Raw genomic sequence first — 17165 nt, 5'->3', positions numbered from 1 at the left:
TGAAAAGTTTATTATTGCTCGCTCTGAATGGTTCACAAAAATTTCGTTTATGTGGCATTTGATAGAAAGATAATAAAGTTTATTTAGAGTATAAACTATATATATTATAAACCTAACAACGTACACGACAATCAGCGACAAACGATGAGAAAATATTTTGCAGAGTACCGTACGTACACGGACTAAAAGAAAAACTAAAAATGACTTCAGAGAAATAACAAACAAATGGCAATATCTCAATAAACTAATTATTTCTCAAAGTTAAAATCAAACACATAAAACTCATTAAAATCAAATAATATAATTTATTGTATTCCGTGTGACGAATGTGATAAATGCTACATAGGACAAACCTCGCGATACTTAAAAGAGAGAATTAGAGGATATAAAAATTACTGCTTTAGTACCACACAGACAAGAAACAGGACATAGTTTCGACTTCAAAAGTGTAACTACAAAAAAATAATTATCTCAGAAATGATTAACATAAAAAGATATTTAAAAATAAAAATATGCTTTAGTCTATTTAATAACTCATATACGTGACGGACCACGAAAATCGATTCTAAAACTGTGTACCGTCCCTGCGTCACGGCCACTACTAATCTTACAGGAGAGAAAAACGTATGGCTTGAGAAACTAGAAAAACCAAAATACAGAAAAACCAAGATACAGATCTTCCAATATGTCCATGTTAAATCGTGCTAAAACGGTAAATTTCTAGATTATTCATTAAATAAAAATGAAACATTCTGAATGTTTCTCCGTAATGAACTTAACGCTCGAATCAAATCAATATCTCGATATTTCCACACAAAGAACCCAAAAAGTAAAAAGAGACGAAAAAATAAACCACAAAAACAAATGACGTAAAAAATGAACAAGCGGCGGTTGTATTTCTGGGAATATCGCACCACCGATGGTGTTATGATATTCATTGTCATTGTAATTAGCGAACTTCGCGGGGCAGTTTCGTCGGCATTGTTGCCCGGGCAAATTTTAATTATTTGGGTCTGTGCCGAGAGCCGACCGATTCGTTACGCCTTTCCGTTAAAATACGCTCATTTTGACCGTGAAGGGCACACCACAACATCCAAGTCTCTTCTTTTCTGTTAAACGGAGTTTTTGGGATTCTTTCCCTTATGACATCAATTTCTGGAACCTCAAAATGACCAAAAATATGTCGAATTTATAAAGTAGAGTAGGACGGGTAAGATCGCGACTCTACACTTCAGTAATTGTTTACTGTTATCGATGACTTTCATCAATGATTGCGTGCAATCAAACTGTCAAACAAGTTTTATAGATCTCAATAGTTTTTAGTACTTATCCAGATAGCACCCGCATTGGATATCCAATGGCTGATCCTTGTTGGATATGCTGTCTATCCTATGGACATCCAAAAATGATATCCAATGGATGATGGCCGAACGACACACTCTTGGACGTCCATTATTTACCCCATAATAGACACTTATTTGGAGCAGTTTTATATATATTTCCTTAATGGGTTGAGTTGGGTTGGAAATTTTCTTAAATGGGTTTTTGTATTAAAAAACTTTATTTTTTATTATTCTTTATTTTTAAATGGTATCTTATCGCACAACAAACTAAGAAAACTTGATTATTTAAGTTCCTGTAATAAGACAATTTGGTCTATGCTATGGCAAGAAGAGGCCCCATTTTCTTTACATCACTTAGAGTATTGGATGTCTAGATAAGCCTAGCTGCAAACGATAGGCGAGGTGTTTGAGTTCATTGTCTCTCAGACTAAGATGTCATATCGATTTTCCAATTTTTCATACAATATATATTTCTTCTTCTTCTATTCTTAATCCACTAAATTTTTTTTAATAATAAGTAAAATATGTACTCTTTAAAATGTTATTTTATTTGCTAACCAATAATATACAACAACAAATTTTCAAAATAAAAAAACGTAACAAAAAAAATTAGAAAAAAGCAACTTGGCAACGTAGAAGAATTCGTATACATTCACATTTCAGAATACAGATTGACAAATCAAATTAAAAAAATAAAAGTGAATCTTCAAAAAGGCGAAGTTCAATTTGTCAGATTATAAATTTGAAAAGTGTTTAACTAACTTAACTCTCATACCTAAATTACAACTACAAAAGTAAATACTAAAAATCCTTTTAATTTATTTAATTTATAATATTATATAATAATTTTTAAATATACAATAAAAAGAAATACGAAGATTCCATTTATAAACTCTATCAAATGTCGATACACCTTGCCCGTAACTTGTCAATTACATATTTTTTTAAATTAATTGGAGACAGGGTCATTCTAATAGGGAAGTAAAATGCACTGGAATTGTTAGCTTACAGTTAAACCTTATAATGTGGATATCAGTTCGAAATCGAATTTTATTATATAAGTATGGCGGAGATTTAAGTAATAAGATTCACATCATCCAGACCCGCTCTTGCAAGTCGCATATGGTTTCATTATATTCAGGATGCTTTCATTGACTCCTAGGTAGTTTTGAAGTCATCCACCAACGTTATTAATATTTTGATCACCAAGTAGGTTTAGATGCGGGGACAGCAGGGTTAAAAATTTTAGGAATTATTGTAGAAGGTTGTTTTATAAATTGAAGATAGATTTTTCTTATAGTTTCTTAACTTTGCAGCAATATTGTTAGTTTTCAATTTCCAAAACCTTTATAGATGTTAGCATGCCCTCTTGAAGTTATTTCATGTCCTTTTCATGCAGAGATTGCTTCGCATTACTTTTCTTGTTAAGGCGTAATTCCTTTACTTCTTGAGCGTAACATTAGTTATTCTTTTTCAGGGATTCCATGGTAATTGTCATGCTATTATTTAATATGATCAACTCTTCAATTTTTAGTTCCTTATTAATATTTGCCTCCATGGCCGAAAGTAATTTCTTATTTGTCTGTTTCTCCTCATTTCTTAACTCATTAATTTTCAAATTCTTATTAATTTTAAAGCTTCCAGCAAAGAGTTTCTTTGTATAAGTTTATCAAGTTGTAAGGAAAGTGATTTTTCGATATCCGAAGCTTCCCCTTCGAAGACTTGGCTGTTCCTTTTCATACGTTCAATGCATAAATTTTTTTGTGTTTTCAAAAGATGCTATTTTATTTTTAAGTGTCTCATTCAGCTTTCCATGGTTTCTTAAGAAATGGCCTTGACTGCAACAAAGAGTGAAATTATTTACGCAACCCACTTAGTTTAGTCGCATTAACTCACTTTATAAAGATTGTTATGCGTCCGTAAAAAAGTTAGCAAAGCGCAAATTTGCATTAATGTTATACAGGTAGGGGGAACTATATTTTTGTTATAGGGTCACCACTTGGACCCGATGCACTCCAAGTCCAAAATTTTAACTGACACCACCTCTTTTGTAATATCTTAAATTAAAGGTCTTTTGGAGTAGTATTCACCTGACACAAGAATTTTTTCTAAACTTTATACAGGGTGAAAGAAAGGTATAAGTTAAATAAAATAAGCTCTGTTTTTATGAAGCGATTTAATTAGATGCTCAAAATGCTGGCAAGCTTAGTGCTAAACAAAAGCATAATATATTTTCAAATTCAGTTCTCACATTTTAAAACACTTCTCTTCGAATAGATGCACATTCTGTAATAATTCGTTGCCGATTATCGTCGCATGAAGCTAGTTGCATTCTAAACATAACAGTTTTTAAATGACCCCAGAAAAAAAGTCGAGGGGTTTTAGATCTGGTGATCTCGCCGGCCATTCTATTGGACCTCTTCTCTGAATGCACTGATCTGAAAATGCATAATGTAGACTTTTTTGACGGTGAAGTACAACCTCAAATTCAAAATTTATTTATTTCTAATATACATTCAAGATTCCTATTGCTACAGTTTAACTTTACATAGAAATAAATAAGAAAGAACCACTAAAATCGTTAAGGATTTGTTCGTGGAAGTGTAGAGATATTTATTTCGAGCATAATACACAATATATTTTTATTAAAATAACAATAATACAAAATATATACAAGAACTTAATTAATTTACTCTATTCAACATTTACTATATTAAAACTATAATTAAACAAACAAACACAAAAAGTTTTTTTTAAATATTCCTTTAAAGCTTGGCTATTAAGTCCGGTTATTTAATGAAAGTATCCATTTTCTTACTTTTTCTTTAAAAGTTTTTATGTAGAATGTATTTCGAATTTCGATTGGAATGAAACTATAAATATAAGGATCTAAAAATTCATTTGATCGTTGTTCAATTTTTTTTATTGTTTTAGCAGTTTTCGTTATTTTGTCCTGTTTGTGTTATGGTCGTGTGCGATGTTTTCCAATTCATACATTCTTTCGTGCCGCATTGTAAGAAGTATAAAACAATATATTTGGTGAATATCCAACAAATTATTTATCGTTATATAATAAATGAGTAAGCTATGAGTTTCTTTTGTTAAACAATACTTTAAAATACAACCTTTGCATCACTTCCAATCTCGTCATAAGTGTTTCATAGGTACCTCCCCAACGTAGCATTCCGTACTGAATATAAGAATATACCTACTAAAAAATAATATATTATTTTTATTTGTTTGTTGTTTAAGATTTTTTTATTTGTTTTGAACCTAAATATTATTGATCTCAGTTTTTTAACAATTTTTTCAACACACTCGACTTAAATTGGATATTAATCAGCAGCAAACAAGAAAAAACAGTTTAGCGTAGAGTACTTGATTATCTTTGGCAACGGATTTATTACAAAGTGTGCATCCATTTCAAGAGAAGGTTTTTAACATGTGAGAAATGAGTTTGAAAATACATTATACTATTGTTTAGCTAAAAGTGGAATGCATTTTGGGCATCTAATTAAATAAAATTACACTTCGTAAAAACAGAGTTTATTTTATTTAACTTATACCTTTCTTTGATCCTGTATGAAATTTAGGAAAAATTCTTGTGAAGGTGAATACCACTCTAAAAGACCTTGAATTTAAGGTATCATAAAAGCGGTATCACCACTTTATAAGTTAGGTACGTAATAACTTTCTGATATACATACTCGATCCACCGAAAAATCGTAAGTTTACAATTAAATTCCTCGCCAATAAATAAATGTGTACATTATGGAACATCAATTGAAACTGAACATCGCACGATAGTTTCCACAGTGAAGAAGCAAACCTTTCTTAAATAAATTAAAATAGAATGGTACCGCTGTTCTGGCCAGCCTTTAGTCATCCAGAGCTTTTAACCCAAAAAAATATGCGCCTAATAAATGTTTTAAATTTTTAATAACAAACTTCATATCTGAAATTTATAAAATTAATTGAAATCTCAGAAAAAATTGATATATTTAATTCATATCATGAGGTCGTAAAGTCCACCAAAGAATAATTCGACAACATTGTGTTTAAAATCCAATAAAAAGCCCGCAAATACGATTCCTATCCATAGGCGTGTCAATAAACCACTAATTAAACCGGTAAGAATTTTTACAGAAAAAAAAAACAGAAAAAACCAAAATAATGACTTTATAACCTTCTTTCGCACATTTCCCCGGGTCTCAAGCTGTCTCGCAAAGTTGATGGAACGAGCCCACGAATTCTATAGCGTTTGCTCGACCCCCGGGTCACTTCTCAGCGTCGGTAATGACACGTAATTACCTGCATATCTAGAAAATAGACCTTTCCTATAATTTCCACTTGTACCGAATCAATGTGTCACTCTCTGTCATTATTATTCACCGGATTTTTCTTTTTTTTTTTTAATATAAAGTCGTGAGCGAATTGTTCTTTTTGTTTGATACGATAGAGACGGAAATATCTATATAAGAATAGACATTTTGTTTTAGTATATAGTGTGCATGGTGGATGATATTATATGACCATTTTAGAGCCACCGAAATGTCTGGAATGTAATTATATAATTATGTTACTACATTTGGTATGCTCTGGATCACCCAGAAGCCACAAATTACCCTCTCTTTAATTATAAATAAATTACAGTGTCAATTTGAGTGTCTTCAATTAGCAATGTATAATAAAAACATACTAATAAATGTTTATGTTATCGGGACAAAGTTTTACGACCCATTGGTTTGCAGTACATGTCTAAAGGTAATAAAATGGCAATTGTTTTTGGTTTTACGTATTCTTGAGTAGTGAAATTTGATTCCCAGAATGTAAAAATCGGGATACTAAAATTTTATTATTTTTCGAATTAGACTGTATTGGGCAATAAATTGGATTTTACCGAAATATTGGTAAAAGAAGCTATAAAGATGTTGGATACTTGTTTCATGTGGGATTAGGATAAAAGGGACAAGAAATAAAAATGTTCAGTCCTAGTGCCCAATAGGTGCCCTAAAACATATATAAACTACTAAATTATTATCAAATTACAAATTTTTTAGGTCTTTTGCCGTAAGTTAAAGATAATTAAAATGTTAAAACAATTTATTTTTTTTATTTTGCGATTTCAATTAATTGACTAAAACTAAATTTAAAATTCGTAAAAAATAATTAAAATTTGTAGAAAATTACGTTCAAAAACTATTTTTTTATCGTGACATCCATTAAGTGACTAGATAATAACTAAAATGTAAGAAAGACGAATTTTTCACTTGTTAATTATTGTCCAAAATAATGTTCAAAATGCATAGAAGTCAAGAAATTATAATAAAAATTACAAACTTTTAAGCTATTGTGCCCATATTCGTGAAGGAAAAAATTTCTTAAATTCATCAATTAACGAAAATTTATAAAAAATATTCGAGTTTTTGGATCGCGGTGCCAAGCTAGTCACTAAAAATGTGTTTAAAATTATAATGAACATAGATAGAGGAAACATGATTTGGTAAGTCATGGCGACCAGTTAGGTAACCAAAAATATGTTCAAAATATATAGAAATTTATAAAGTATCATAGAAATGAGAAATTTTTAGTCATTGCGCCCAATACGTAATTAAAAAAAATTCTTAAGTTCATAAAAATATTAAAAATGTTGGTCAAGAAATTAAATTTTAAGATTGTGGTTCCCAATAAGTGACCAAAATTTTATTTAAGATTCATAGAACTAATTAAATTTTATAGAAAATCATATTAAAAAAGTCGAATGTTTGGTTAAAAAATGCGTTTAATACTAAACAATAAAACATTGGAAAGTTTAAGAAATTTAAAAAAAAATGATTTTTTATGCTTGAACTTATTCTGCATAGCACTAGTACAGCCACACCTAATATATGGGCTTTTTAATAGGGGCTGTTGCCTTCAAGTCTAAACTTCATTGGGGTAACGCTATTCTCTATATATTATAACCCCCAAAGTTCACTTAACATTTACTATCCTAAATTCAATACATTTGTTTAAAAATAAAGTAAAAGAAAAAATATATAATGCCAAAAATAGGTAAGTAAACTTAAATCACAATCACTTTCTATCATAAGAGAACTATAAGTTTAAGATTGGTAATTGTGTTTCTGAATTATCCTATTTAGACTATTGATTATACTTCATAGACTATCAAACCCGAATGTGACAAACTGTTTTAGTATTGGATCAACTAATAGAACTCTTAGATATTATGGATTTATTTTAACATTATATTTTTATCTCACGTTCTGTGGGTTCCTTTATTAATAAGTTTTTCCTTTTGTATTATAATTTTAAGTTTTGCTTTGAGAACCTATTTATCTTTATTTTTATTTATATTATTATTTATATTATTATATTATAAAAAAATCGTTAACTGTGTAGAAAGCTCTCTCCAGTAAGAATGCTTTTAACTCTGAATGTGGGGTAGGCAGGTATAGATCATGTTCCGTGTTTCTAAGTGGATAACTATGGGAAGGCCTATCAGATGCTGAACCGTGTTTGCGTATTAGACAAACGGACTCAAATATGAATAAAGATGGAAGAGTTAATATTTGAAATTTTTTGAAGAAATGCTGGCAATGACTTCTGTATTTAAGTCTCAGTGTATAACGTAAAGCTCTCTTTTGTAGTCTAAAAATACGGTTAAATTGAGTTGCACTACATTTACCCCAGAATGGAAGGGCGTATCGAAGGTACGATTCAAAAAGGGCAAAATAAACGGTTCTAGAAGTGGACAGGCTAAGCTCCTTAGAAATTGATCTTAACGCAAAACAGGCGGAACTTAATTTTCTTGATAAAGAGTCAATATGTGTGTCCCATTTTAATGAGTTGTCAACAGTTAGCCCTAAAAACTTTACAGAATCAACTTCGTCAATTGTTGCGTTACCAAGTACAAAAGATTGCAAGGTATTTTTATAGGACATCATTTTAGTTTTGGAAATGTTTTGGAATTTTTCACTTGTTAATTATTGTCCAAAATAATGTTCAAAATGCATAGAAGTCAAGAAATTATAATAAAAATTACAAACTTTTAAGCTATTGTGCCCATATTCGTGAAGGAAAAAATTTCTTAAATTCATCAATTAACGAAAATTTATAAAAAATATTCGAGTTTTTGGATCGCGGTGCCAAGCTAGTCACTAAAAATGTGTTTAAAATTATAATGAACATAGATAGAGGAAACATGATTTGGTAAGTCATGGCGACCAGTTAGGTAACCAAAAATATGTTCAAAATATATAGAAATTTATAAAGTATCATAGAAATGAGAAATTTTTAGTCATTGCGCCCAATACGTAATTAAAAAAAATTCTTAAGTTCATAAAAATATTAAAAATGTTGGTCAAGAAATTAAATTTTAAGATTGTGGTTCCCAATAAGTGACCAAAATTTTATTTAAGATTCATAGAACTAATTAAATTTTATAGAAAATCATATTAAAAAAGTCGAATGTTTGGTTAAAAAATGCGTTTAATACTAAACAATAAAACATTGGAAAGTTTAAGAAATTTAAAAAAAAATGATTTTTTATGCTTGAACTTATTCTGCATAGCACTAGTACAGCCACACCTAATATATGGGCTTTTTAATAGGGGCTGTTGCCTTCAAGTCTAAACTTCATTGGGGTAACGCTATTCTCTATATATTATAACCCCCAAAGTTCACTTAACATTTACTATCCTAAATTCAATACATTTGTTTAAAAATAAAGTAAAAGAAAAAATATATAATGCCAAAAATAGGTAAGTAAACTTAAATCACAATCACTTTCTATCATAAGAGAACTATAAGTTTAAGATTGGTAATTGTGTTTCTGAATTATCCTATTTAGACTATTGATTATACTTCATAGACTATCAAACCCGAATGTGACAAACTGTTTTAGTATTGGATCAACTAATAGAACTCTTAGATATTATGGATTTATTTTAACATTATATTTTTATCTCACGTTCTGTGGGTTCCTTTATTAATAAGTTTTTCCTTTTGTATTATAATTTTAAGTTTTGCTTTGAGAACCTATTTATCTTTATTTTTATTTATATTATTATTTATATTATTATATTATAAAAAAATCGTTAACTGTGTAGAAAGCTCTCTCCAGTAAGAATGCTTTTAACTCTGAATGTGGGGTAGGCAGGTATAGATCATGTTCCGTGTTTCTAAGTGGATAACTATGGGAAGGCCTATCAGATGCTGAACCGTGTTTGCGTATTAGACAAACGGACTCAAATATGAATAAAGATGGAAGAGTTAATATTTGAAATTTTTTGAAGAAATGCTGGCAATGACTTCTGTATTTAAGTCTCAGTGTATAACGTAAAGCTCTCTTTTGTAGTCTAAAAATACGGTTAAATTGAGTTGCACTACATTTACCCCAGAATGGAAGGGCGTATCGAAGGTACGATTCAAAAAGGGCAAAATAAACGGTTCTAGAAGTGGACAGGCTAAGCTCCTTAGAAATTGATCTTAACGCAAAACAGGCGGAACTTAATTTTCTTGATAAAGAGTCAATATGTGTGTCCCATTTTAATGAGTTGTCAACAGTTAGCCCTAAAAACTTTACAGAATCAACTTCGTCAATTGTTGCGTTACCAAGTACAAAAGATTGCAAGGTATTTTTATAGGACATCATTTTAGTTTTGGAAATGTTGAAACAAAGGAGATTAGAGTCGCACCATGATTTGATGGTACCTAAATCACTTGATACGGTTCTATGAAGTGTAGAAATATCCGGATTACTCCAGGTAAAACTAGTATCATCAGCAAATAGACAGACTTTACCGTTAATATTTAGATGAGCAATGTCATTGATGAAGATAAGAAACAAAATAGGGCCAAGTACGGAACCTTGAGGCACTCCACTTTGTATTGGCTTGCAAGAAGACATAGTCGAATCAATTCTCACAGTTTGACTTCTGTTATTGAGATACGACTTAAACCATTCAAAAGGCGCTCCTCTGAACCCGTAATATTGCAACTTTTTTAATAAGATGTAATGATTAACACAATCAAAGGCTTTAGAAAAATCACAGAAAATTGATGCTGTAGGATGTTGGTTGTTTAAGCTAGAGTATACATTATTAAAAAGAGAAAACATAGCATCATTTGTGAATTTGTTATTTAAAAATACAATTTGATGGGCAGTAAGTATTTTATATTTTAGCAAAAATGATAGAAGTATTTTTTTAACCAATCTTTCAATAATTTTTGAAAGTGTGGGAAGAAGAGCGATAGGGCGATAGTTGGAAGACTGATCTTTGTCTTCTAACTAAATCTTTTAAAGTTCTCTGATAAATCTTTTTGTAAAGTCTTACGTATTCATGAAAAAAAGCGCTGTCTGAAAATTTCTTAAGATGAGATAATAAGCGCATGTTCTTAGCAGATGTACGCAAGCCTTGGATAAACCAGGGGTTATGTTGCTTCTTTTTAAGAGGTCTCAAAGGAAAGGATTTCTGAGAAAGACTAGATAGCGTGTTTACAAATCTAGAGAATTCTGAATCAACGTCGTCAGAGAGAATATTCCAGTCAGTTGATTGACAAAGGTGCCTAAAATGTAGAAAATTTTTGTCCGAGAAAATACGGCCTAATTTGCGTTGAACATTTTTACTTTTAGATTTAGTTATGGAAAACTTTGTTAACACTGCTTTATGGTCTGAGAAACCTGAGCTCAAGACAGTACAATCGACGAAATCTGGCTCAAAGGAAGATACGACATAATCTATTGTATTAGAGCTGGTTTTAGTTATTCTGGTAGGTGATTTAATGTGCATGATTAAGCCATGAGAGTCGAAAATGGACTGGAGAGATTTATTGGTTAGAATACATTTCAAAATATTATAGTTTTAATTTAATTTTTAACCACTGACAAGGTTTACCCTTAGAACATTGAAATGCTAGAATTAGTAAACAACAACTTTGTTTGAGTTCAACATGTACCAGGGGCAAGGGGGGGTGTTTTGTTCTCGAGCGATTCTCTGTTGTCAAGTTTACACACATTTTCAAAACCGGAAATTTTTAGCTATATATATCAACACATATACATAATTTAATTTATTCATGTTAAATTTTGGATCAAGAATAAAAAGTAGAAAGAGATATATGTTATTTTAAGCGCAAAAATTACATCTTTAAAGCAAAAAAAAAATTATTAGCATTACTATTCCTAAAACTGCGTGTAAAAAATTTGAAATGACAACACCGCAGACAAAAACTGATGCCATCTTGACAAACCATTTTGTATTTCCATTCGACATTTGTGAACTTCTGTCATAACATCATATCAAGGGACAATTGTCGTCATAACCGTAGAATAATAAAAACTTATTAAAAAATCTATAACAAATATAAAATATTTAATTTCCATAAAAATGCTTTTTTATCGGATAAGTACCTTTACTCTAATGAAGTACGTTAAAAAACACACAAGAGCTCACAAACGGTAATATTGTTTATAATTTAAAGCATAATCTATTAATAATAAATATTTATCATGTAAATATATTTTGACGACGTCACTGGTAAAGGTTACTTGTGTCAGTGGATTTAACAATGGGATCGAGCGGCGTTGCGATGTTGTTGCCTTTTTCTCTAATATATATTATCTACATTCATTTAACTTTGAATGTTGACTGTGTATGCTTAATATTTTATTAGAGAGGAATAGTTTTGTTTTGCGCCTGTCAAAATAAGTGACAATTTTTTTTGATATTATCAAGTGTGTTTTTTTTGTCATTTCTACATAAGCATTTGGCATCATTGGATCAGAGATGTTGCAAGCAAACAAACTGCCCATGGTTCCACGGCAATGCTAATTCTAGCCTTTCAATGTTCTAAGGTCAATTAATTCAATTTATAAACAATTAACATCCAAACTCAAAATAAGAGTTACTAAAATATCATAAGATAGACGATTTGTCTTACATATTTAATTCCCAAATATAAAAGTTACAAATTTTGTAATCATTGCGCCCAGTAAGTGACCTAAAAAATTACTTCAATTTATAAAAATAATTAAAATTATTTTTTTAAGATTATCTTGCTTAGACGAGTATTTCTATTGAGTAGTAAGTATATAAATATCAATAAAATAAAAAAGCATTTACATGTATTAAAATAATTAAAATAAACATATATGCATATGTTATAGAGACATAGATATAAGTAATTAGATAATTAAGTGGCGCAATGAGTTTTTTTCTTGTCGCTACCATTAATAAATTTTTCAAAACGTCACAAAGTCCAGGGGCCATATTTTCGAAACCATCCGAGAATTTCGAGCGGCAAAATTCGCACACGAATTAAAAAGTGCATTTTTGAATAGCATTCGAAATTTCATTCGCATGCGAACATGAAATGTAGTGGCAACGTAGCAAAGTCGAGTGCTGTTGGAGGCCATGTCAACCGGGATGAAGACGATAAAGATTTTTTAACCTAACCTAAAATTTAAGTTTAAAACATCAGAGAATTTTGAGGTCTTTTTATGGCGATTCTTGAGTTTTTGCGAAATGACTTTTTTTTTAAGAATTCAAAAAATAAAAAATACATATTGCGGTTTTGTGTTAAGTGAGCAAAAGAAAGAACTAATTTCATTTATAGAAGAGCACCCGGAATTAAAATCGAGCAAATTCACCCAAATTTTTCGGCTAAAACTGCACAAGCCTTGAGGATAAAAGTAGCGGACAGATTACACAGTCTCTGGAGCACATAAAGAGCACATCAATTCCATCGTAATAGGCTTGCTTAATCTATATAAATTATTAAAGAGCATCTGAATACATTTCAAATGGGTCAAGAAATGAAGAGTACATCCTATTCCTTCTATCTGCCAGAGTTTCAGTCTCTTCCAGTGCATCGACGACGTTTCTTTGCACAAAATTGTTTAATCTTGCTATTTGATTATTATTATTTTAATAAACAACAAAAAACACTACGAAAATACTTAACCAACTCACAAATTAAAAAAAACAAAGCTAGTTTAAAATCAAAACAAGACAAGTGGCAGAATCGCACACGAACTTTGAAATTCGAATGGTATATACCCATTCGAGACACCGCATGCGAAAAAGTTCGCATACGAAGCGGTCGAAAATGCGAATATCGATTTTTCGTGAGAAATCCTCTAATTTCGTAAATACGGCCCCAGTTCAGAGATCTATTAGAATCTTTGATGTGCCGCGAATAGTCCGTGTGCCGGTGTTGCTCGTATTGTCACATGGCATACAAATTAATAGTTTATAGTCATTCAAATTAATAATTAATAGTAATTTTACATAGAAATTAATAAATTATTAACAAAATTATTTTATTTTTAATGAAAGAAGGAAACTGAATTATGAAATAAGCATTTTAATTTTTTAAATATTTTCTTTTAAATGCCTCAACTTTAGTTGAATTATGAAGTGAAAACCCTTTTTAATACAGGATATAATTACATACCTGGATGCTACTAAAAACTCAAAATTCATCAAAGACGTGCCACGAATATTTAGGAACATGAAAGATCCTCCTCGGTTATGCTAACCAGTACAATTCAGTTATTTCTATTGGCTCGAGGCATCAAAATCCAATAAAATCGTTGTTCTTACATTTTCTAGGTACGACGAGTGATCGTTAACGACACGAACTGTTATCGTTGGGCATTTGCAAAGGAGCATGGAAAAAAAACCCACGGTCGTTTCCCGGTATATTCAGAGATAAATGCTGGTACTGTTCGTCTGATTTGAATTCACAAATGAGGCACCAGCGCGAGAAAAAACCGATACGTGATAAAGTATGTAAATTCTTGCGTCGTACGTCGTTCACCGCCGCTCGCTTTTTTGAATTTTGAGTAGCTTCGTACGTAAAGAGTTTGTAACAAATAGGATGACTCCAAGTTCTGGTCTTTGACCATTTAATAATAAGTCAGAAATATTGGGAATTGATAGAGTAGTCGGTTTTGCAGTAGATCTTGTACAAACACAACTATGAACAGGGTATGTTCAAGACTAAATTGCAAAAAATATGTCCAGGGAAGACATAAACAGAGAGATAAACCTATACCTCCCTTATCGCGCCCCAAGGCAATTAACCATTCAACGTCAGGCCTTAGTCAATCTTCTAATTAATTATCGCACTTGTTTTGCAAATTCTTTACGAGATCTTGTAAAACAGATGTCGTAAAAATGTCAATTGCGTTGTCCGATGTCCAACCAGTAACATACAGACTGTTGAGAAAAAGTTAGAGAACTTGTAAAGGAGCTCATGGATAATGAAATTATACAAGAATCGGAGTCAGCATATGCAAAGACTATCATACAAGAAATCGAAAATGTCTGAAAATGGACCAACCATTACCATATTAGATAAATATATTTGCGCACTCTGGACTTAGCTTCAGGTTACCACCAGATTCCTTTAGATGATGATGCAATACCAAAAACAGCATTTATCAAGCCCGATGGCCATTATGAATATTTAAGGATGCCATTTGGTTTGATTTATGTTGTATTCCAATGAACGATCAATAAATTTTAAAAATATTTTCATTCCGATTCTATACATTCTAGTACATTAACTCCAGCTCGTTTTTTCCAGTTTTAAAGGAAATTTCAATCTAGATTTCAGCGTGAGCTTATGGGCATCCAAAATATTTTTAGTCCTATGCTTTCCATATCTTCAAGAGCATTAAAAGCATTTTCAATCCGATCTAATACAATAAATCGCCTGTTTTTATATACGATACTGTAAAATTTTAAATTTAAATCAAACCAAATCGATCGGGCTTAAATTTTACCTGGAAAACTCATTTTTTTTAAATTTAAATGGTTTTCAGTGATCCTGTCAAAACTGACATACTTGTTAAGGAATTTTATTCCGATCTGTTAAAAAAATCACATTTTTAAGTTAAGGCAGTGGCAAATGTCAACAATGACAAGTGACAAATCCAAAAAGTCCTAAAACCGTTTTCAAATCGAATAAAAAAGAAAATGTTTTGTCAAAAATATTTAGTCTGTTATAAATAATGGTAATGACAGTTTTTTTGTTTTTGATAAATGACAGTAATGACTGTTGGTTACATGTTATCTTTTCAGTGACTTTTGTGACCTTTAAGCCGAGTAGGGAATTTACATTTTTCTCGTTTACTTTCAGGTGAAAATGGCAAAATCACTTACACGATCACGTCCGGTGACCCGAACAACGACTTCCGGATATTCCCCAACGGGACCATTATTAGTGTAAAACCTCTGGACAGGGAAACCATCAGTTTATATAATTTGATGGTCACTGCTACAGATCAGGCATATTCACCGGAGAAACGGTTGTCATCCACTGTACAGGTAAGTGTTTTAAGTTTTAGGTTTTATTTACTAGTAAGTTTTAGGTTTCTTCTTCGTTTCTCTTCCTCAGTAAATTGCCCAACAATTCTTTTTTGTTCCTGGCAGGGATCTTGGGGAACCGTTCTTGTGGAACTCTTTGATTATCTTTGAAAAAAATGCCTAAATTATGTGTATTTTCTAGAGGAATTTTATTCAGCGCAGCACTCACTAACAATATGATCTCTTTAAAGAACTTTAATAGCAATTCCAGAATTTTTTCACTAAGGTTTTTCACGTTTAATTTTGGTATGTTTATTGGTGCCTCAGCGATAGAGTAATTCCGTAAATTATCGTTCATTTTGCGTGGAAAATTCCTGTTTTCATTTTGCAATTGTCGAATAAACCACACTTTTTAGGTGGTTCAAAGTGGTTCAGAGGGTCTTTTCACTACGTATAGTGGTATTAAATGGCAAGAGGAGTCTCAAGGTGGTCATCATAGTTAGATGCATTTGATAAGTCACCGAATACCTTAACCAGTTGAGCGTTTTGGGTTTGGGAGTATTGGTTTAAAAGACCAAAAGTTTTAGTTTAGCATTACTAGATATTGGGACGAAAAAAAGTGAAATAGAGGTCTAGGATGTTTTTGATTCATTCTTGAAACTTCAGAGTTGTTAGGTTGGTAGCTTGCTATGAAACATTTCGGGATTTGAAGAATTCCTGTGTTGACATCACTGGTTTGGCCTTAAGAGTTCAGAGTTGGTAGTATTCACTTAAAAAAAAATTTTAGGGTATTACGGAAGTCTGAGGTTGGCAATATTGATTTGCCAAATATTGAATTGATTTGGATTTGAAACTTTAGGGTTTCCAGTTTGGTAGCAGTGGTTTGAATCGTTTGTAAATTCAGGGTATTTTGGGTTAGGTTGGCAGTGCCGATTCTGGTGTTTAACGAGCATTTGTTTGTTATAATTATATGGAGTGTTCATTTAGCAGGATTCGGAAATTGAGAATATTGCTATTTTGGTAGTAACGAGTTTGCCTTAAAGGCTTTGGATTTTTGAGTTGGTAGTGTTTATTCCAAAAATTTAGGGATTTGAGGAATTTCTTCTTTGATAGTACTGACGTGGTCTTAAAACTAAAAAGTGTTTAAGTTGATATTATTGATCTAAGAGGCTGGTAATTTTTGAAAATAAACGTTTTTAGGTTGGCAATAAAGATTTGGTTTTGAAAAATTAGGGAATTTTTCACTTTTAGTCGGTACTCAGAAATTACGGTTTTTTATAGATTGGTATTTTTGACATGAAAAAATCAAAATTGCAGAGTATTTTTGGGTTGGCACTACTGACTTGGTCTTAGAACTTCAGACTTGGTAGTATTTACTTAAAAGAAGTAACTTAGAGTATAACAGAAGTGCTAAATTGACAATATTGATTTACCAAGTATTGTATTGATTTGACTTTGAAACTTTAGAGTTTCGAAGTTGGTAGAAGTGATTTGAACTATTTGC

The 17165-nt window shown here is 31.1% G+C and overlaps 1 protein-coding gene across 2 annotated transcripts in view; it reads left to right on the top strand.

Moving 5' to 3' along the window:
- LOC126738989 (cadherin-related tumor suppressor) overlaps window positions 1–17165 on the top strand; it is a 452924-nt gene that overhangs the window by 343080 nt on the left and 92679 nt on the right. For both annotated transcript variants that reach the window (XM_050444509.1, XM_050444511.1), the window contains exon 12: window positions 15495–15682. In XM_050444509.1, the coding sequence (XP_050300466.1) occupies window positions 15495–15682 (188 nt within the window). The remainder of the gene's footprint in view (window positions 1–15494; window positions 15683–17165) is intronic.

The sequence above is a fragment of the Anthonomus grandis genome, chromosome 7 (genome assembly GCF_022605725.1).
Source record: "Anthonomus grandis grandis chromosome 7, icAntGran1.3, whole genome shotgun sequence".
NCBI lineage: Eukaryota > Metazoa > Arthropoda > Insecta > Coleoptera > Curculionidae > Anthonomus > Anthonomus grandis.
This window is presented reverse-complemented; position numbering and strand designations above follow the sequence as displayed.